Raw genomic sequence first — 17,506 nt, 5'->3', positions numbered from 1 at the left:
TGCAGGTGTCACTGTGAGTCTATACTGTCCCAAGAGCAGGATCCTTTGAGAGAAAAGAGCCTCTTCCCCTCCTTGCAAACACACCCTGCATCCCAGCAGTTGCATTGGACAAATCACATGTCTTTAAGATGCCTTTGTGTCATTTGTCTCCCTTCCCATCAATTTCCTTCTCTTCCCTTCTTCTGCCCTGGACTGTCTTCATGGTTATTAGTGTGCACAGCTCTGCCCCAGAGCCCAGAAGCACTGCAGGAGCAGGACAGATTCCTGTACTTCCCAATCTCTCTGGTTCTCAACCTTCATGACAATCCTAAAACCCTTCCCAGGCTTTCTGGATTGTTCCTTTCCTCTTTCCTCTTATTTTCCTTTTCCCAATTGCTCCCTTCTTTGTCCCCTGATTGCCTCTTCCACTAGAGCAGAGTTAGGAATCACCCAACACTGCTATACTGCAGCACTGCCTGGAGCCTTGGGCCTATATGAACACCCTTGATCTGAGGCTTATGGGCACATGGCTTGATCTCCGAGCACCAGGCATGCTCTTCTCATGCTCTTCCATCATACTTTTGAATCCAGACAGGTTCCTAGGGCACTCTAGATTGACTTTGAAATTGTCTCTAATTACACTCTGGCTTTGGTACCAGTGCAGCCTCTGTTCTACTGTGCTCTTCCAAATAGGTCTGCTCAAAGGACAGTGCCAGCATCCCACTTTTAGCAGCACAATTCATTGTTATCCTCTTGTTTGACTGCATGGTGTTGGTTTTGGTTTTTTTAATTTGTTTCATATTAATTATCTAAATGAGAAGTAACATCACAGGATGTAATGCAGAAAACAGATCCATTTCTACACAGTTCTGAGGTTTTCTGAGAGCACACTACAAATATGAGTGCAGATTTTTTTTGTTTTCCATCAAGCTAATTTAGCCTTTTGCTTATCCAGATTGCTGTATGTGATAGATAGTTATGCGGAAGATTTATTTTTATGCTGGCAAACAGTGAAGATGAACAAATGTTTTGTGTTCAGTTTTAAAGCATTATTTGAGTATTGCGCTGTTGTTACTTACTGGAAAAGGGTTGCAGGAAGGTGCTCACACAGGGTGGGCTGGAATGAGCTATGGAAGAAGAGAAGTGAGAGAAAGGCTATAGGAATGGAACTAAATCATCACTGCATATTGGTTTTCCCTCTTCTGGCCACCAGTGAAAAGAGTATCTCCCAGCAGTGACTGACAAACTGCAGGAGGAGGTTGTGTTAAAATGGTAGTAGGGTGTCAAAGGGTATCCAGGTTAGAAGGGGGAAAAGACTTTTAGTTGTTTTTTTTCCAGATTTTTTCACCCTGTGTTTTTTAGTTTAAAATGACTAGGCTTTTTGTAAGGGAAGTTCAATTTTTTCCATTGACCAAACAACATTGAAAAAAACACTATCATCAATTATATCCAAACAAGGTCATAGTTTGTGGGTGGCTGTGGTGTTATGAATACCCCCTCTTGTTATTTAAACTCTTTGTGTTTTTATTTTAAATGGGGGAAAATCAGAAAGTATTGATGATTTATTGTATATTCCAAGTGGATTGATGTGGTTTAGATATGTGTCATACATGGTTCAAAAATAAAGCTCCTGTTACTTTCCAGGTCTTAATACAGCTGCATGACTATAGACGTTGATTTCTTACATGGAATGACGTGTGGTAGTTTGGACAGTACTAGATTTGATCATTAGATCTAGTGTATTTTATGCTCTTACTACATTTTAACAGATCAGACAAACTCCCCCTATATTGTCGAAAACCTTTCACATTCAGTGCTCATTTCTGGAACTATTTTTATTTGGAAGTAATTTAAGTTGCACAGAAGTGGAGAGGAAAAAAACTAACAGATTTTGCTGAAACTATCCAAAAAGCTTTGCTTCTGGGTACAATGCAAACATAGAACATTTCAAGCCAGTGTAAGTCTGTTTGAGGGAATTAGAGGAAAGTATGGGAAGAGAGGGATGGTAATGCCAGAGGCATTCCTCTAGGTTCAGTAAGGATTTTGTCTTAATTGTGGACAGGCCCTTTTGTATGGCAGCACTAGAGTTACAAGCCAGACCTACTTCCTGTTGCCGGTGGAAGAACTTGTGAAGCAAAGCCAGCTATAATCTTTCACAAGCAGTATTCCTTCTGTATGCATCTTTAATTTCTCTGAACTGTAAGTGGAGCCTTCAAGATCTGAATGCTAAGCCAAAGTAAGTGATGGCACATGTGATTCCATAGACAGCAGCTAGATAACACTATATGTTTCTGGTTTGTCTAAGAGGTGCATATTGACATGTAGAGGGCTACGTTGTCCTACTGTGCTGTGGAGAGCTTTACCACTTGCACATGTCTTACAAGGATGTTGCTGGCTGGCTGAAGCTTCACAGAATCACAGGATAGTTGAGGCTGACAGACACCACTGGATATCATCTGGTCCACCCCCCTGCTCAGAGCAGGATCATATAGAGCAGTTTTCCTAGGATTGAGGTTCTGAGAATTTGCAAGGATGGAGACTCGAGAACCTCTCTGGGCAACCTATTCTACTGTTTAGCCACTCTCACAGTACAGAAGCTTTTTCTTATGTTGAAGTGGGATTTTCTGTATACCAATTTGTGTTCATTGCCTCTTGTCCTTTCACGGGGCACCACTGAGAAAAATTCTGCTCCATCTCTTTTACAACCTCTCTCAGGTATTTATACACCAATTATAACCCCTCAAGACTTCGGTTCTCCAGGCTGAACAGTTCCAGCTCTCTCAGCCTCTCCTTGTATGACAGATGTTCTAATTTAGAAATGATTTACAGGATAATTTGCTCCATCACCTTCCCCAGGAGTAGATGTGTGACTGACCAGTCTGTAGTTCCCCAGATCCTTCTTCTTGCCCTTCTTGAAGACAGGAGTGATGCTTTCTTCCAGTGCTGACAGCGACCTTCCCCTATTGTGACAACCTTTTAAAAGATAATCAAGAGTGGCCTCTCAGTGACATTGGCAAGCTCCCACAGTTCCTCTGGGTTGTACATGTCTGGTCTGTTTGAATGTTCCTCAACCTGATCCTTCTCCACCCAGGGTGAACCTTCTTTGCCCTGGACTTTCCATCTAGTCATAGGAACCTGAGATTCTTTAAGGCTGGTTTTACCAGTAAAGAAGGTGACAATGGCATCGAGTACCTTGGCTTTTTCCATATTCTTTGTCATCAGGTTTCCTGCCCCCCTTCAGCATGGGATGACATTTATCTAGTCTACATTTTACTGCGGAGTTATCAGTAGAAGCATTCCTTGTTTCCCTTGATGTTTCTCACCATATTTGACTCTAGATGGGCTTTCCTTCTGCATGGTCACTTTTATTCCAGGATGAGCATAGCTTGCTTGCTTTAGCTTGCTTACGGTTTCTGTTGAAGGGGCTAAAGAATAAGAGAGGGGGAAAAAAAAAGTGTGGGTTTTTTTTTTTTTTGTGCAGGAGGAAGCATACCTAGTGGCATGAGATCCTGACTTTATTATGACAGGCAATCAGGTGAAGCCAGAGTTTCTAGGAGCCAAGTTTAAATTCCCTCCAGTCTCTCCTGCCTCTTTGAACAGCTGAGAAACTCCAGAAGTGCCAGCTCATGAATAAGAAGTACAGAGGGATCTAAGATGCCTTATATCCCTGTGGATGAAATGACTGACTTCACTGAGAGATGCTGGCTGATGTGACAACTTCAGAAGTTGGTCCTCTCAATCTTGTAAACACTGGCAAATTCCTTTTTCTCTCAGAGCTCTTTTTTCTTTGCTGTTCCTGAAAAAGGCATCATTCTGAGGCTTTAAAGGATAGTGGATGTTGGCAAGCCACCATTAACACTAAGAATTAAAGAAGGATGATGGTGAAAACTTCTTCAGCTACCATTTCTTCTAATTACTAAAGGAAATGATGAATGTGTTTCTTTAGCATTACTCAGACTGTACGGATTCAAACCTCTAGGGGTTGGCTGTTTTTTCCCCAGCTTTTACTCCCCCACCCCTTGCAAGGCCTCCCAGAAAGGAGAGCTGTTATGATCAGACTGATGAACCAATATCCGAATTAGCAATCCAGCTAAGAGCTCCAGATGTTAGTTGTCTTCCTCCCAGCAGCTGAGTCAACTGATACTCGCTAAACTAAAATTAACTCTCAGATGGTTGATGTGTGATCCAGCAACACGCAGAATAAGGATTTGGACATCATTGTAGAAACACGATTGACCCTGTCTGAGCTGAAGATAGGTGTGTAACCCGTTGTCTTAGTCACCTGGACAAGGAAAAGAGAGAACATGCTGCCACCTATGGTTACCCTACAGTCTGCCATTGACTACCAAATGGCTTCCTCCAACTTCTCTATGTTTTGAGGCAGTCCTTGGGATGTGGGGGACTGGTCAGCTATGTGTAAGCCTTAGGTGCTGTGTTGGGTTTGCGTGGCAGGGTTTTGGTAGCGGGGGGGCTACAGGGGTGGCTTCTGTGAGAAGCTGCTAGAAGCTCCCCCTGTGTCTGACAGAGCCAATGCCAGCCGGCTCTAAGACGGGCCTGCCACTGGCCAAGGCCAAGCCCATCAGTGTCTCTGTGATGACATATTTAAGAAGCAGAAAAACACTTAGAGAGGGAGAGCTTTTGCAGCCAGAGAGAGGAGTGAGAAGATGTAAGAAACTCTGCAGACACCAAGGTCAGTGCAGATGGAGGGGGAGGAGGAGCTCCAGGCGCCGGAGCAGAGATCCCCCTGCAGCCCGTGGTGAAGACCGTGGTGAAGCAGGCTGTCCCCCTGCAGCCCATGGAGGAAGGATGAGGGGGTGTAGAGATTCCACCTGCAGCCCGTGGAGGACCCCACGCCGGAGCAGGTGGAGGCACCTGAAGGAGGCTGTGGCCTGTGGGAAGCCCACACTGGAGCAAGTTCCAGGCCGGACCGGTGGACCCGTGAAGAGGGGAGCCCACACCAGGGCAGGTGTGCTGGCAGGACTTGTGACCCCGTGGGGGACCCCACGCTGGAGCAGTTTGCTCCTGAAGGTCTGCACCCCGTGAGAGGGACTCCATGCTGGAGCAGGGGAATGATGAGAGGAGTCCTCCCCTTGAGGATGAAGAAGAGGCAGAAACACCGTGAGATGAACTGACCATAACCCCCACTCCCCGTCCCCCTGTGCCGCTCAGGGGGGGGAAGGTTGAAGCCGGGAGTGAAGTTGAGCCCGGGGAAGATGGGAGGGGTGGGGGGAAGTGTTTTAAGAGTTGATTTTATTTTCTCATTCCTCTACTCTGTTTTGCCTAGTAATAAATTAGATGAATTCCCTCTCTAAGTTTGGTCTGTTTTGCTCGTGACAACAATTAGTGAGTGATCTCTCCCTGTCCTTATCTCGACCTACAAGCATTTTGTTATGCCTTTTCTCCCCTGTCTAGTGAATGAGGGGAGTGAGAGAGCGGCTCTGGTGGGCACCTGGCCTCCAGCCAGGGTCAACCCACCACAGGTGCTAAGTGCATTGGATCCACAGCCATGTCTGTTACCTTTTTCCTTGCCCCTTGTGTCATAAAAAGCAAAGTAAAAAGATTTCTAGGGGGAACTGGAGTTGTGCTCAATCTCTGTCCTGAATGGTGTGTTAGGTGGTATTGTTTCCATGTAGAGCTGTTTGCTCTTACTTCTTGAAATTTGCTGTTTCATCTGGCATTTTTGGATGGGAAATTATGCAAGAGGAATAAGGTTTATTGTCTCTGGAAAAGGAAAGATTGGAGAAAGAACCTGTAACCTGTGCTTGTAAACTAATCAACAGTGCTAAGGCCATGATGTTTCTGCCCATGTTCTGTAGGTGTTTATACCTGTAAAACAAACCCAAACAAAAAACCTGCCATGGGAATATGAAAGTTGCTCAGGTAAATGGGATATCAATTTGCCCTTGAAATTCAGTGGGAATTCAGAACCCAGCATGGAAACTTTGAACTTGTCATCAGCACATTTGGGACTGGAGATGTGGGTGTGCACAGGGGAATGTAAATTTATCTGTGTTTATATAAAGGATTTGAAACATGTAATGAGGAAGTTCATGAAAAATCCACAAGAAGCTGAATCTTGGCAGATCCTGGAAGAGGACAGAAAGGGGACTGGGAAGGAAGATAACATAATGATAAAACAAATTATGTGATTCTTGTGGGCTCACTTCACTTCTCCCTGGGCACAAAGGGCTTGCTGATTGCCTGCTTGCTGCTTCTCTCTCTGGAATGCAGCATCATTTTAGCCTCTTTGGGTGGGAGGAAAGTCTGAGTCCCTGAAGGTGTGCCTGTACCTCTGTAATCTGAGAATGCCAGATACAACCCAGCAGCTTTGAGACTATTTTCCTTAGTAGCCTCTTTGAGCCTGCAGAATGCTAATGGCAGGGTTTATTAGAACAACAACCCCCGAAGGGGACAGATAATGTTGTGCAGAGGCAGGACCCACATCCAAAGCCCCAGGGTTCACATGAAGGGCACTCCTCCTGACATCTCTGACACATGAAATGAGGAAAGCTTTGCATTTCTGTGTTAGAGGCAGAAATGTCTGTTCCAACATATCAGCGCAACTGTCAAAATCAGCCAGGTCAAACAACTGTGGGGTGCTTCTGCTCAGGTACTGACAGTCTGGTGACCATCGGCTTCTTATCAATCAGTGCTCGGGTTTACCCACTGCTGCCTTTACTGGGTAGCTGCAGTAGGAAAACTTTCATCTTGTGATGTATGTTTTAAGCTAGTGGGATTTCAAGTCCTTAATACCTTTTTTCTGGAAAGGAAGCAGCTATGTGGAATGGGAGCAGGTCCAGCGGCAGAGGTGGCTGTGAGTACTGCAGCTCAGACGTAGCACTGGTATTTCCTTCCCTTACTGGTAACATAACGCTGGCTACTAGCACAGTCACCTACTTGAAAATCTCCTTTCCTAATGAGCCTAGCGCTTCAACAGTGGAAAACTCTCAGTAAATGCCAGTGCAAATGAAGACCCAGTGGCTAAGGCTACCTGAACAGAAGCTGTTTCTTTTAGCTCAGTTTTCACAAAATAAGCGATAACTTTTTTCTTATGTTAACTTTGCTGTAAATTTGGCCTTATAATCAGTGGAAAACCTTTTTCTAGCTTCAGTCTGTGTAGTTATCAGGAGGTTTGACTTTGCCCAAAGGTAAAAATGGGAATCCCGGGGACCAAAAACACTCAGGTCATACATTTAAGCTGAGGGCTCTCTCTGTGCTTGCTATGGTATGACTGCCTCCAATATGACTTGCCAAGCTCTGCCAGTAAGACATGGCTAGGGTTATCTTTCTCTGCTCTCTTAGTACTATATGGGAGCAGAACAAGGTCATTTTGTTTTATGTGTGAAAAATGGATTTTGCCTGTCACTCACAGAACATGAGCTGTCCCTTATTCTTGTGCCAAAAGGTTAAACTAAGTAGAGATTTGGGGATAGGGAGGAGCATCCTTTTCTTTCCACAGGTTTTCTTCTGTTTCACTCAGTTCCTTTCAGGGAATAACAGACCGTGAAGTGGGATGAACAAAATTCCTCTGTAAGGGTTCTTGCCTGTGGGGATCACTGTGGGTGGGGGTACCACACAAGTACTTTCAGTGTCTCCGTTCTTAGCCATTATGTCCTAGGAGCTGTGTCTTCTGGGAATTCGTTTTTAGCTTTGTCAGGTACCTGATGTCAATAAGAATCACTTTGTCCACCTCATGGGCTGATGAACGCTGCAGTGATCTGGACCTGTAGGAGGAGTAGGATGTCTGTTTTGCAGTTTGGTTTCCACCCAATGAAATGATTTAAGACAGGACTCTGCATTCTCTAGGTCACTGGCTGGATCTGCCACACACTGAACTTCCAGCTCTTCACTGCAGATACCTGTGGGACTGACTTGGACTATGCATGTCCCTGCTCTCCAGGCCATCAGAAATTCTCCTTTGCTTTTGTTTGCATCCTTTCAGGGAGCACTGGCAGTTTTGAACCCTTCTCAATGGATTTATTGGCTCACAGACTGCTATTGGCAGATACTTTGATTGCTAAAAGGGTGGGAGAACCACCCTGCTATGGGAGGCACATAGAGAGGGATGAGCTGTCCTTTGTGCTTCACAGTTAAGTGATAATTTTTGCTGAAGTTTCTCTTTTTTTATTCATGGCTAGCATACTCAGCAGCCTCATGTCATGCCTTTTTTACAGGCCAGTAACTCTAATTCAGTCACCTACAGGTGTCCTGTTCACTCTTTTTATCTATATATAATTCTTGGAACAGTCTAAGAATGATAGCAAATGATAATTTCCATGGGAATTTCCAGGAAGTTTGTAAACAATTGTAGGATCTGTACCTCTGTATTCTTGAAAATACTTGTTTCAGTGACCCATAGAGTCTCTGGCACCAGAAAACCATCTAAGCACTCCCAGCCAAGTCAGAGATAAACATCCTGCTTTATGATGTCCCCAGTGGCTACAATTGTTTGTGCCATTTTGTGGTTGCACTGTTACGATCACGTGCTGTAGCTGGTCCCACCACTTCTCAGAGGTCAGCAGGCCAGATCAGGTTTCCTAACAAACAGTTTTGTTTCTTTACATGTACATCCAGTGATTCATTGTCTTGGGATATTTGTAGATGGTGAGGTCCTGGCATGCTTCTGGGTCAGATGGGAAGTACCGTCTTTCTCTTAGTGAAAACACAGCAGACATAAAGAACTATGTGGGCTTGGGGGTTTCCTTTTACATGACTGTAAGAGAAGGTCAAGGAAGTTTGTCTATCAGCTTGCAATCATGGATTTTGTTGAAATTCAGAGACAAACACGGTTTTCTTCAGTATGACAATCTTGCTTTATATGAAAAATAAAAATTCAGGAACAGAAGCAGAACTTCTGTTGTGCAGTACTTCCTTGTCCATTTTCCTAGATGCAGAAAATTTTCAGCCTTACAGTGGCTCAAATTTGGGTTCAGAAGCCTCTGCTGAAACCCACAGTCCAAGTACAGTTGCCTATATGAAAACACCTCTGCGTGCACTGGCAGTAAAAGCTGCAAGCAGGAGACATGCATTTCATGGCAATAGTAGTAGCCTGTATTCTGCAAGATTGAGTATTGCTACTGGGGAAGGTCAGGAGTGCTCAATGCGTGTCTGAGTGCATGGACTAGTCTGCAAGTGCACATTAGTCAAACAGCATTGTTTGAGCATATTGCTTGTTGCGGTCCCTGCATGCCATCTCCTTTCAGTGCAGATTAAAGGCTGGGGTCTTATCTGCTCTCCAGTAGAGTGCATGGCTGAGCTGGTGCACACAACAGCTTCTTAGTTTCTCTTTGAGCTTGAACACAGAGGAGTAGAGATTCATGGCTCCCCACCCCCTGCCAGAGTAAATTGACCTCTCAGAGGCATCTCTTCACCTAGTGGTGTGAAGATAATGAAGGGTTGTGTACAGAAAGAAAAGAGCAGGCTTTCTGATGGGACAGGGCCTGGGGCTTTTCTTTTCGGGGCATTCAAGTGTGTTAGGCTAAAATAGAAAACAGGTGAAAGAGGCCTATTCCCTGTCATGTGACGTTGGACTAAGTCTCCCTTGCAGCATAACTGTTTGATCTTAAACCTTGCAGAGTGAATCTTTTTCATGTTTCTTACAGTTGCTTTTTGGTCTCTCACACACAACCAAGCTCTTTCTGTGACGGTTCCCAGAAAAAAGGCAAAAGTGCTGACCCTAGAGAGGCTCTTGGTTGGGGTCCTGTACTCAAACCCTCACCCTTCTGTCTTTTTTTTCATTTTGCACCTAGCTCAGGTTGAGCCTGTAGGTCCTCTGGGCCCCAGACCAGCTCTGTCTCATGGAGCATGCATGGCCCACCTTTTGGATAGCAAACACTGACATCTCCTAATCCTTTTATGCACCTAGCCCGAGTGGCTCTGATCACGTCTTATGAACAATCTAATATCGTGTGTCTGTGTTTGTATGCATCTGTTTTACATGTATCTATTCATTTGGTCTGTTCTCTTTTGCACAATATTGGCACACCATTTTTCTTTCACATGCAGACATAACTCATTGCGTTGGCAACAATGAGCAAAGGCTCCCTGTGAAGGCCTGTACGTGTGACTGTGATATAAAAGATATTGTTGTCACTCCATCAAATTAAAAAGAAGATTAAGGCCTAGCTTCAGGAAATCTCTCAAGCAGGATGACTGATTGAAATGGGATTCATCCATGTGCTACAGTAATTTCCTACATACCAGTCTAAATCACTGCTCTGAGCAAGGGTAACTGAAGATCGATGGGTGATAGTGCATCTGATGGTGTGATGTGAGCAGCTTTTCAGTAGCTCACTCTTAAAATGTGTGAGACTGTAAGCTATTAAACAGCAGTGAAGAAAATTATTTTAACACTATAGCTTGCCCTATAGATTGCTTATTTTTATGTCTTGACCCTTTCCTCCTGAAGGATTTGGATTAAGAAAATACGAGTTCAGAGACTTAACACTGCTTTTCACTGTTGAGGATGGCACTCAGCTCATCCAGCAGTGCCTGTGTGAGATGTGTATCTAGTCTGAACTTGCTATATACACTGCCCCTATCCTCATCAATAGAGAGGTGCTGCTGTAAAAGTCTAAGTTGTCCTACCTCACTCTCATTTAAAAAAGGATGGGTCACCCTTTGGAAGTGCTCCTTTCTCTGCTGTCTGGAGGCAGGGGGGGAGGAGTGAATCCTCTCTCCCCTTCCCTTTGTACGTATGTCTCCTTTCTGTTAAAGGTGAGAGATAGCAACAAGGTCTGGCACCTTATATACCTAAAGTTGGCCTTCCAGTGGCTAATTTTACTCAATTATGATGTTTAATTACAGTCATTCCTGTTCCCTGCTGTGTCTCATCTTTTCACTGACATGAGGAAATTCTCGATTAACTGTACCTGGGGCTGAACCATTGGCAAGCAACAGATACCAACAGTATTAGGTTAGGTCCACATAATGGTCAAGCTTTACTCTCTGTGAAGGCAAAAATTAGGCCGAGGAGCTAGGAGAAAATCCACTTACTAGGTGAAAAATATGGTACCCAATGGATGTGCGTTGCAGTGTTTGGTTAAAAAGTTTAATTTGAGCTAGATCTGTTTGTGTTCTTAGGCTCCTGGGGAAACTCCATCTTGATAATGTCTATGCTCAAATGATGCCATCCAGCTGTCATGCCTTGAGCTGGTCGTTCATGAGCCCTTTGCAGGAGAAACTGAAATTTTATGCTCCAATCCACTGAATTAATTTTGGAGTGAAAAATAATAAATCCCTTGGGTTTAGTTCCGTGTTAATCTCATCACTTTTGGACTTCCCTTTTTATCTCCTTGCTTTTCCTGGCTACTAGAATCATTCTGGTGGGTTTATTCCCATGTATTTATGAAGAATATTAGCAGAAAACAGCTTTTCTGAAGTTACTTATTAGTTTTAGTACTGCTTCCATCTACAGAGGCAAAGGAGCACTTTAAGAAGTTGTTTGCTCAAGCCTAATTTTAATTAATGTAGGCTGTTAAACAAGTATTTTCAAGGAAGCTAGATCTATGAGGGACTGTGCAAGGCCTCTGTTGTCAATCTGCTTCTCAGCAACCTTGTCTGACGAGGTGTTAGAGCGATGGTGGAAGTCAGCATGCAGAGCATGCAGTCCTTCAGGAGTAACTTCTGCACCCTTTGAGCGGTCACGTATTCACTGTGATGCCAAATTATGGGCTGACCAGCCACCACATCTGTCTGAACATGCAGAGGAGACATAAATCACAGAACTAGCGCAGAGCTAGCAAAGTCCTTTTGAAACTTTTGTCAACATGACTGAAATGGAGTTTTTGTCCCCAGTGGCTTATAGTGAAGGAATGAAAGGGGTTGATCTGTCATTGGCTTTCAGAGCTATTTTCCATTCTCTGCAGTTGGATGATGCAGAACATGGAAAATAAGGAGGTGATTGGTGACAGCCAACGTGGCTTCACTAGGGGCAAATCGTGCCTGAAAAACTTGGTGGCCTTCTATGATGGGGTTTCAGCGTCCATGGATAAGGGGAGGGCAACTGACGTCATCCACCTGGACTTGTGCAAGGCATTTGACACTATCCCGCACGACATCCTTGTCTCTAAATTGGAGAGACATGGATTCAATGGATGGACCACTCGGTGGATAAGGAATTGGCTGGATGGTGACACTCGAAGAGTTGTGGTCAACGGCTCAATGTCCAAGTGGAGAACGGTGACGAGTGGTGTTCCTCAGGGGTCGGTACTGGGACCAGCACTGTTCAACATCTTTGTCAGCGACATGGACAATGGGATCGAGTGCACCCTCAGCAAGTTTGCCGATGACACCAAGCTGTGTGGTGTGGTTGACACGCTGGAGGGAAGGGATGCCATCCAGAGGGACCTTGACAGGCTGGAGAGGTGGGCCCATGCAAACCTCATGAAGTTCAACAAGGCCAGGTGCAAGGTCCTGCACATGGGTCGGGGCAATCCCAAGCACAACTACAGGCTGGGTGGAGAATGGATTGAGAGCAGCCCTGAGGAGAAGGACTTGGGGGTGTTGATTGACGAGAAGCTCAACATGAGCCAGCAGTGTGCGCTTGCAGCCCAGAAAGCCAACCGTGTCCTGGGCTGCATCAAAAGAAGTGTGACCAGCAGGTCGAGGGAGGTGATCCTGCCCCTCTACTCTGCTCTGGCGAGACCCCACCTGGAGAACTGCATCCAGCTCTGGGGTCCCCAGTACAAGAAAGACATGGAGCTGTTGGAGCGAGTCCAGAGGAGGGCCACGAAGCTAATCAGAGGGCTCGAGCACCTCTCCTATGAGGACAGGCTGAGAGAGTTGGGATTGTTCAGCCTGGAGAAAAGAAGGCTTCAGGGAGATCTAATTGCGGCCTTCCAGTTTCTGAAGGGGCCTACAGAAAAGCTGGTGAGGGACTGTTTATGAGGGAGTGTAGTGACAGGACAAGGGGTAATGGGTTTAAGCTGAAGGAGGGTCACTTTAGATTAGATGTTAGAAAGAAATTCTTCACTGTGAGGGTGGTGAGGCACTGGCACAGGTTGCCCAGAGAGGTCGTGGATGCCCCATCCCTGGAAGTGTTCAAGGCCAGGTTGGATGGGGCTTTGGGCAACGTGGTCTAGTGGAGGGTGTCCCTGCCCGTGGCAGGGGGGTTGGAACTAAACGATCTTTGAGGTCCCTTCCAACCCTAACTGTTCTATGATTTTATGATTCTTAATAATTTAAAAGCTGTTAATGATGTTGACTGGCATCTCAGTGCCTTTATGATGGCAGAGAACGTTAAAATGATGTACACACTGCGGCCAGATTCTGACCTGATTTGCACCACCACTACCAGTTATAGAGTCAGTGCTGCTCCTGAACGGGTGTCTCCCAACTTCATCTCTTATTGCCCCAAGAAATCCACAGATAATGCAACAACGTGCGGGACCAGAGTCATTTTAATCACATCTGGATTTTAGAAAGGCAGAATGTGGTGATCGAAGTGACTTTGGGAAAGTTCAGCAATCATTTGTTAGAGATCCTGTGTTTCTGGTGCATGCTGGTGGGGAGTGATAAAGCACTGCCTGCTCTGGGTGTGACACACCTCTTGTGGTGAGGAAGGACTTTGTTGTTCTTCTCTCTCTTTCCCTGTGCTCGTTGAGTTCTGATGTCATTTTTCTCTTAACTGCAGGTCACTTCATGGGCAACAACACACTGATTGATGTTTTGAGGAAAGAAGGGTACGAGGTAGAACACACTCCAGCTGGACAAGCCATCAACAAGTAATGCATGCTTTTATCTAGCTGAGCAGCCATTGGGAGAGTGGGTTTGTAAACACTCATGAAGAGGTAGTAGCAGCTGGAACTATACCTAGCAGTGAGCTGGGCTCCCTCTCTCCTCCCCAGCAGTTTGTTTTTCTCTTCCATGAGCCAGTTTGGAAACAGGATTTTATTTGGTTTGGTTATTTGGTGTTTTGTTTGGGAGATTATTTTGTTTTGTTTTGGTTTGTTTTTTTTTAAACAAAATAAAAATATTTCCTCCCCTGTAAGTTTTTAACTCTTAAGCTAATAGCCACAGAGTATGCATACTTGGTTCATCAGATCTGGATGCCGTCTCATACCACGCAGGCCTCCAGGCTCCTCCTTCCTCCCTTTGTAAGTGTTTGACTGCCCTGCCTTTTAACACTTACCTTCTCTTACACTGCTATTTTTGATTCTTTCTGATTACTCTCTCTCAGCCTGGAATCACACTGCCCAGTGTCCACCCAGCCTCTTTGCAAACTGTCCCCATGACTGATTGCTCTCACGTCCCCTGCTCTCCTCCGCATTTTTATGCTAAGGTACTTGCTGTTCTGGTCCATCTTGCAGCTGTTCTCTGGGATATACCCTTACTGCCTCTTTTTATCTCTCACTGGGTGCCTTTATCCATCTCCATGGTTTCAGTAACTACAGAATGCCAAACCATCTCCTCCATACTCTGCTGAGAATTACATGTGCTCTTGTTTCATATCTTCCTGGGCAGTATTCTTGCCACCAGCTTAGGGTCTGCAATCCTTGTCTCCCCTTTCTCCAGACTTTTGCCAAACATGTGCTTCTGGGTCTCTCAGATATCCCCATTTTTCCTAATAGCCATTGCTAAAAGACCACAGTGAATAAAAGGTTTGATCTCAGTTATGGTACTGTTTCCCTTTTATCCTCTGTGCCAGGCATGCTGTCCCACACTGCTTGCGTCTCTGTTGCTCCTCCTCCACATTTCTGATACTGGGCTTTCGGGCAGGACCATCAACTTCTGTGCAGGGGGCACAAGTGCAGAGTCTTGGTCTGTGCCAGGGGCTCCATAGATGTGGTGCAAACTAATAACATGGTTTTTGCATACTCTGGTTGCTTCACCTTTCTCTTTGCACCACTTTTGCTGCCTTTTTCAGACCATGAGATTCAAACTGTGGCAGGTCATGTTTTAGTTATGATTCTTTACATAGACATACATCATTAACTCTGCTTGCACTGAAACAAACTAAGCTAAGACTCATCCCCATGAGTACATGAATGTTACCCCTAAGCCTGTTGCCACCAATGGGCAGGTTGTCTGACATGGAGAAGCCCCCTGTGCTTAAGCACAGGACTTAATGAACCTGTAACACTTAAGTCATGCTAGACAAGCCAGTGTATCACTGTTTATGGGGATAATCAAAAACCTGCCTGCACTGATATTTTTGTGTTTTTTTTTTTTTTTCCCCCAGAACACCCTTAGCTCAGTTATTTCCAAAAATAGCCATAGCAGCTTCTGAAAGCTTAAAGAAAGAGAACTTAATACAAACTTGAGAATAAACAAAATCCAGTACTGCTCTGTAAAGGTGTAGCTGTAAGGAAATCAAGGGCAGACAACTGTGGAAAGGAGAGCTAGATCTTCACCTGTCAGGAAGGTAGGTATCAATGATACTCAGTGGAGATAGGCACCCCATTCTCTGACCATATGAAGGGAGTTCATTGTCCAGCCAGTGATTCTTGTGCCTTTGAAAACCCTCAGTTTGGCATTGGTTGCATCTCCAACCTTTCATCCTTTTCATTGGGACTACTGGACAGCATATCTTTCGTGGAGTTTTGATTTTAAAGCTGAGTGAAGAAGCTAAATAAGACGACACTTTAGTATTTTCTTTGAGAAAAAGCGTTAACATTTCTGGATGACTTGGAAACAGATTTAAAAATATGAAAGGAGTTTAAAGAAAAATGTGAATTCTGAAGGAGAAGAGCATTTGAGGTGAGGGAAAGACCTGTGGCAAGAGTATGTCAGAGTCCTGGGGGTTGGATGGAAGGTTTCACTTGATTGCTATCCAGGGCTTATTCTAGAAGCAAATACCAAGGCAATCTGTGTCAACAAACCAAGTCCAGCCCACGTAAATGGGGAACCATACCCCAATACTGTCCTAGACAGCAGTGCTGCACACAGTCCAGTCAGCACCCATGGACTATTTCACAACACAAAATTGAGAGATGAAAAAACTGGAAGTGGTAGAACTGAGACAGAGCAATCAAATGGCTTTTCTACTCTCAGATACAGTAGGGGATATTAACTGAGCAATCCTAAAACAGGAGGATGATGAAGTCTACAATTGTCTCCCGTCCCCGTAATGTGAGATTGTGCAGCAGCAGCACAGTCTGCTGCTTCCTGTGCTCTGGCTAAACAGAAAGTCCCTTCTGAGGTATCTTGTAGAGGTATCTGTGTGTAGGAACACAGAAAGACATGTGATCATTGTGTGTGTTTTCCTGTAACAGGCAAACTGTTGGGTGCAGTCACACAGCTCCACCTGCAGACAGCGCTGCCTCAGGTGTCCTGCTTATCTGCAGGGGGAAGGGGATAAATGTCCTTAGTGGAGTGTGGAGACAGGAGGGCTCCTTCTCTGAGGTGTCACCAAAGCAAGGAAGCCAAAAGAGGTGCTCCAACCACACAGCAGCGCTAAGGACAGTTTATAAATAGTGCCACAAGTTCAATCAAGCTCCTACTGTCTTATTTTGGGCTTTAACTGTTGTTCCTGATTTTAGAATGCATATATGTTTGTAAAATATTCATCACATAATCACAGCTGTAATTAAGGTGCTTCCTGACTCCTCCCTTAGCTGCTTGTGCTGGGAGAGGGAACTGGCCTTGGGGAAGAAGGATGTGCTTTTGCATCTGTATGCCTTGGTATGTGGTTGCTCAGTCAGTTGCTGGAAGAATTACCTGCAGGAAGTGTGCAAATGAGGTTATGTGTTTGAGTGTCTGTTGTTAACGGTGTTCTGAGGCTGCAGGTATCAGAATAAATAGCTCACCATGCTGAATGGAGGTCATCCTGGCTGTTCCTGTGGCAGTGCTGAGCTCCAGCATGGTATGGCCATGAGTTTGATAGAAGACACGGCAGGCAGCAAGGCATTCTAATCTACAAAGGAGGGCTGGTGCCCACTCTGTGCCTTTCACAATTAAGGAACAGACAGTTCCTTAGTGAAGGTAAATTGAGGAAAAGGGAACCATAAGCAGTAGGCCTTCAGAGATCAAGTCAGGTCACTGGAGAGAACTTGGGAGGGATTACTGTGTAAGTCGGAGATAGAGTGAGTGATGTGAAGATGTGGAGGAGAGCTGAAGGGTCATGACACTTCAGAGGTGATGAAGTGAGAGTGTTACAATCACAAGGATTTTGAAAGAGATCAATAGCCCAAGACCCATTCTGTTCCAGTCACATAAAGTTCACCACATAAGTCTGTAATTTTCCCTGCAGGAAATAAGATCAAATTCTTTTCATTTTCCATCTACTCTCTCCCTCAGGTTCCAGTCCACAGCTTCATTTCTCCGTCTTCTCAACAGACCCTTTTTATCCTCCATCAAAGAGGTGTGCCCACAGCGATGGGCTAGCTTGAAAACTGCAGCCATGCTGAAACACGTCCCCTTCTGGACCTCCTCCTTTCGATGCCATTGCAAGGCAGAAAGGACACACTATAGTTCTGGGAAGGTTTCATCGATAGAAGCCAGGTTTCTGCACAGTGATCTGTGGTCTTCTGTTACCTTTCTGAATTTCAGCCCAAGCTAGTCTCCAATTTTGTCTTGTTACAGGACT

General features: G+C 45.0%; 1 protein-coding gene across 8 annotated transcripts in view; it reads left to right on the top strand.

Moving 5' to 3' along the window:
* Positions 1–17,506, top strand: part of LOC129199619 (metalloprotease TIKI1-like) — a 97,723-nt gene that overhangs the window by 58,891 nt on the left and 21,326 nt on the right. For all 8 annotated transcript variants that reach the window (XR_008574700.1, XM_054810393.1, XM_054810396.1 and 5 more), the window contains one exon: positions 13,613–13,703. Coding sequence is in view for 7 of the 8 variants with exons in the window: in XM_054810393.1 (XP_054666368.1) it covers positions 13,613–13,703 (91 nt within the window). In the remaining variant the exon portion in view is untranslated. The remainder of the gene's footprint in view (positions 1–13,612; positions 13,704–17,506) is intronic.

Source organism: Grus americana, chromosome Z, assembly GCF_028858705.1.
Source record: "Grus americana isolate bGruAme1 chromosome Z, bGruAme1.mat, whole genome shotgun sequence".
NCBI classification, from domain to species: domain Eukaryota; kingdom Metazoa; phylum Chordata; class Aves; order Gruiformes; family Gruidae; genus Grus; species Grus americana.
Note: the sequence above shows the minus strand (reverse complement) of the source record. Positions and strands in the feature narration are given on the sequence as shown.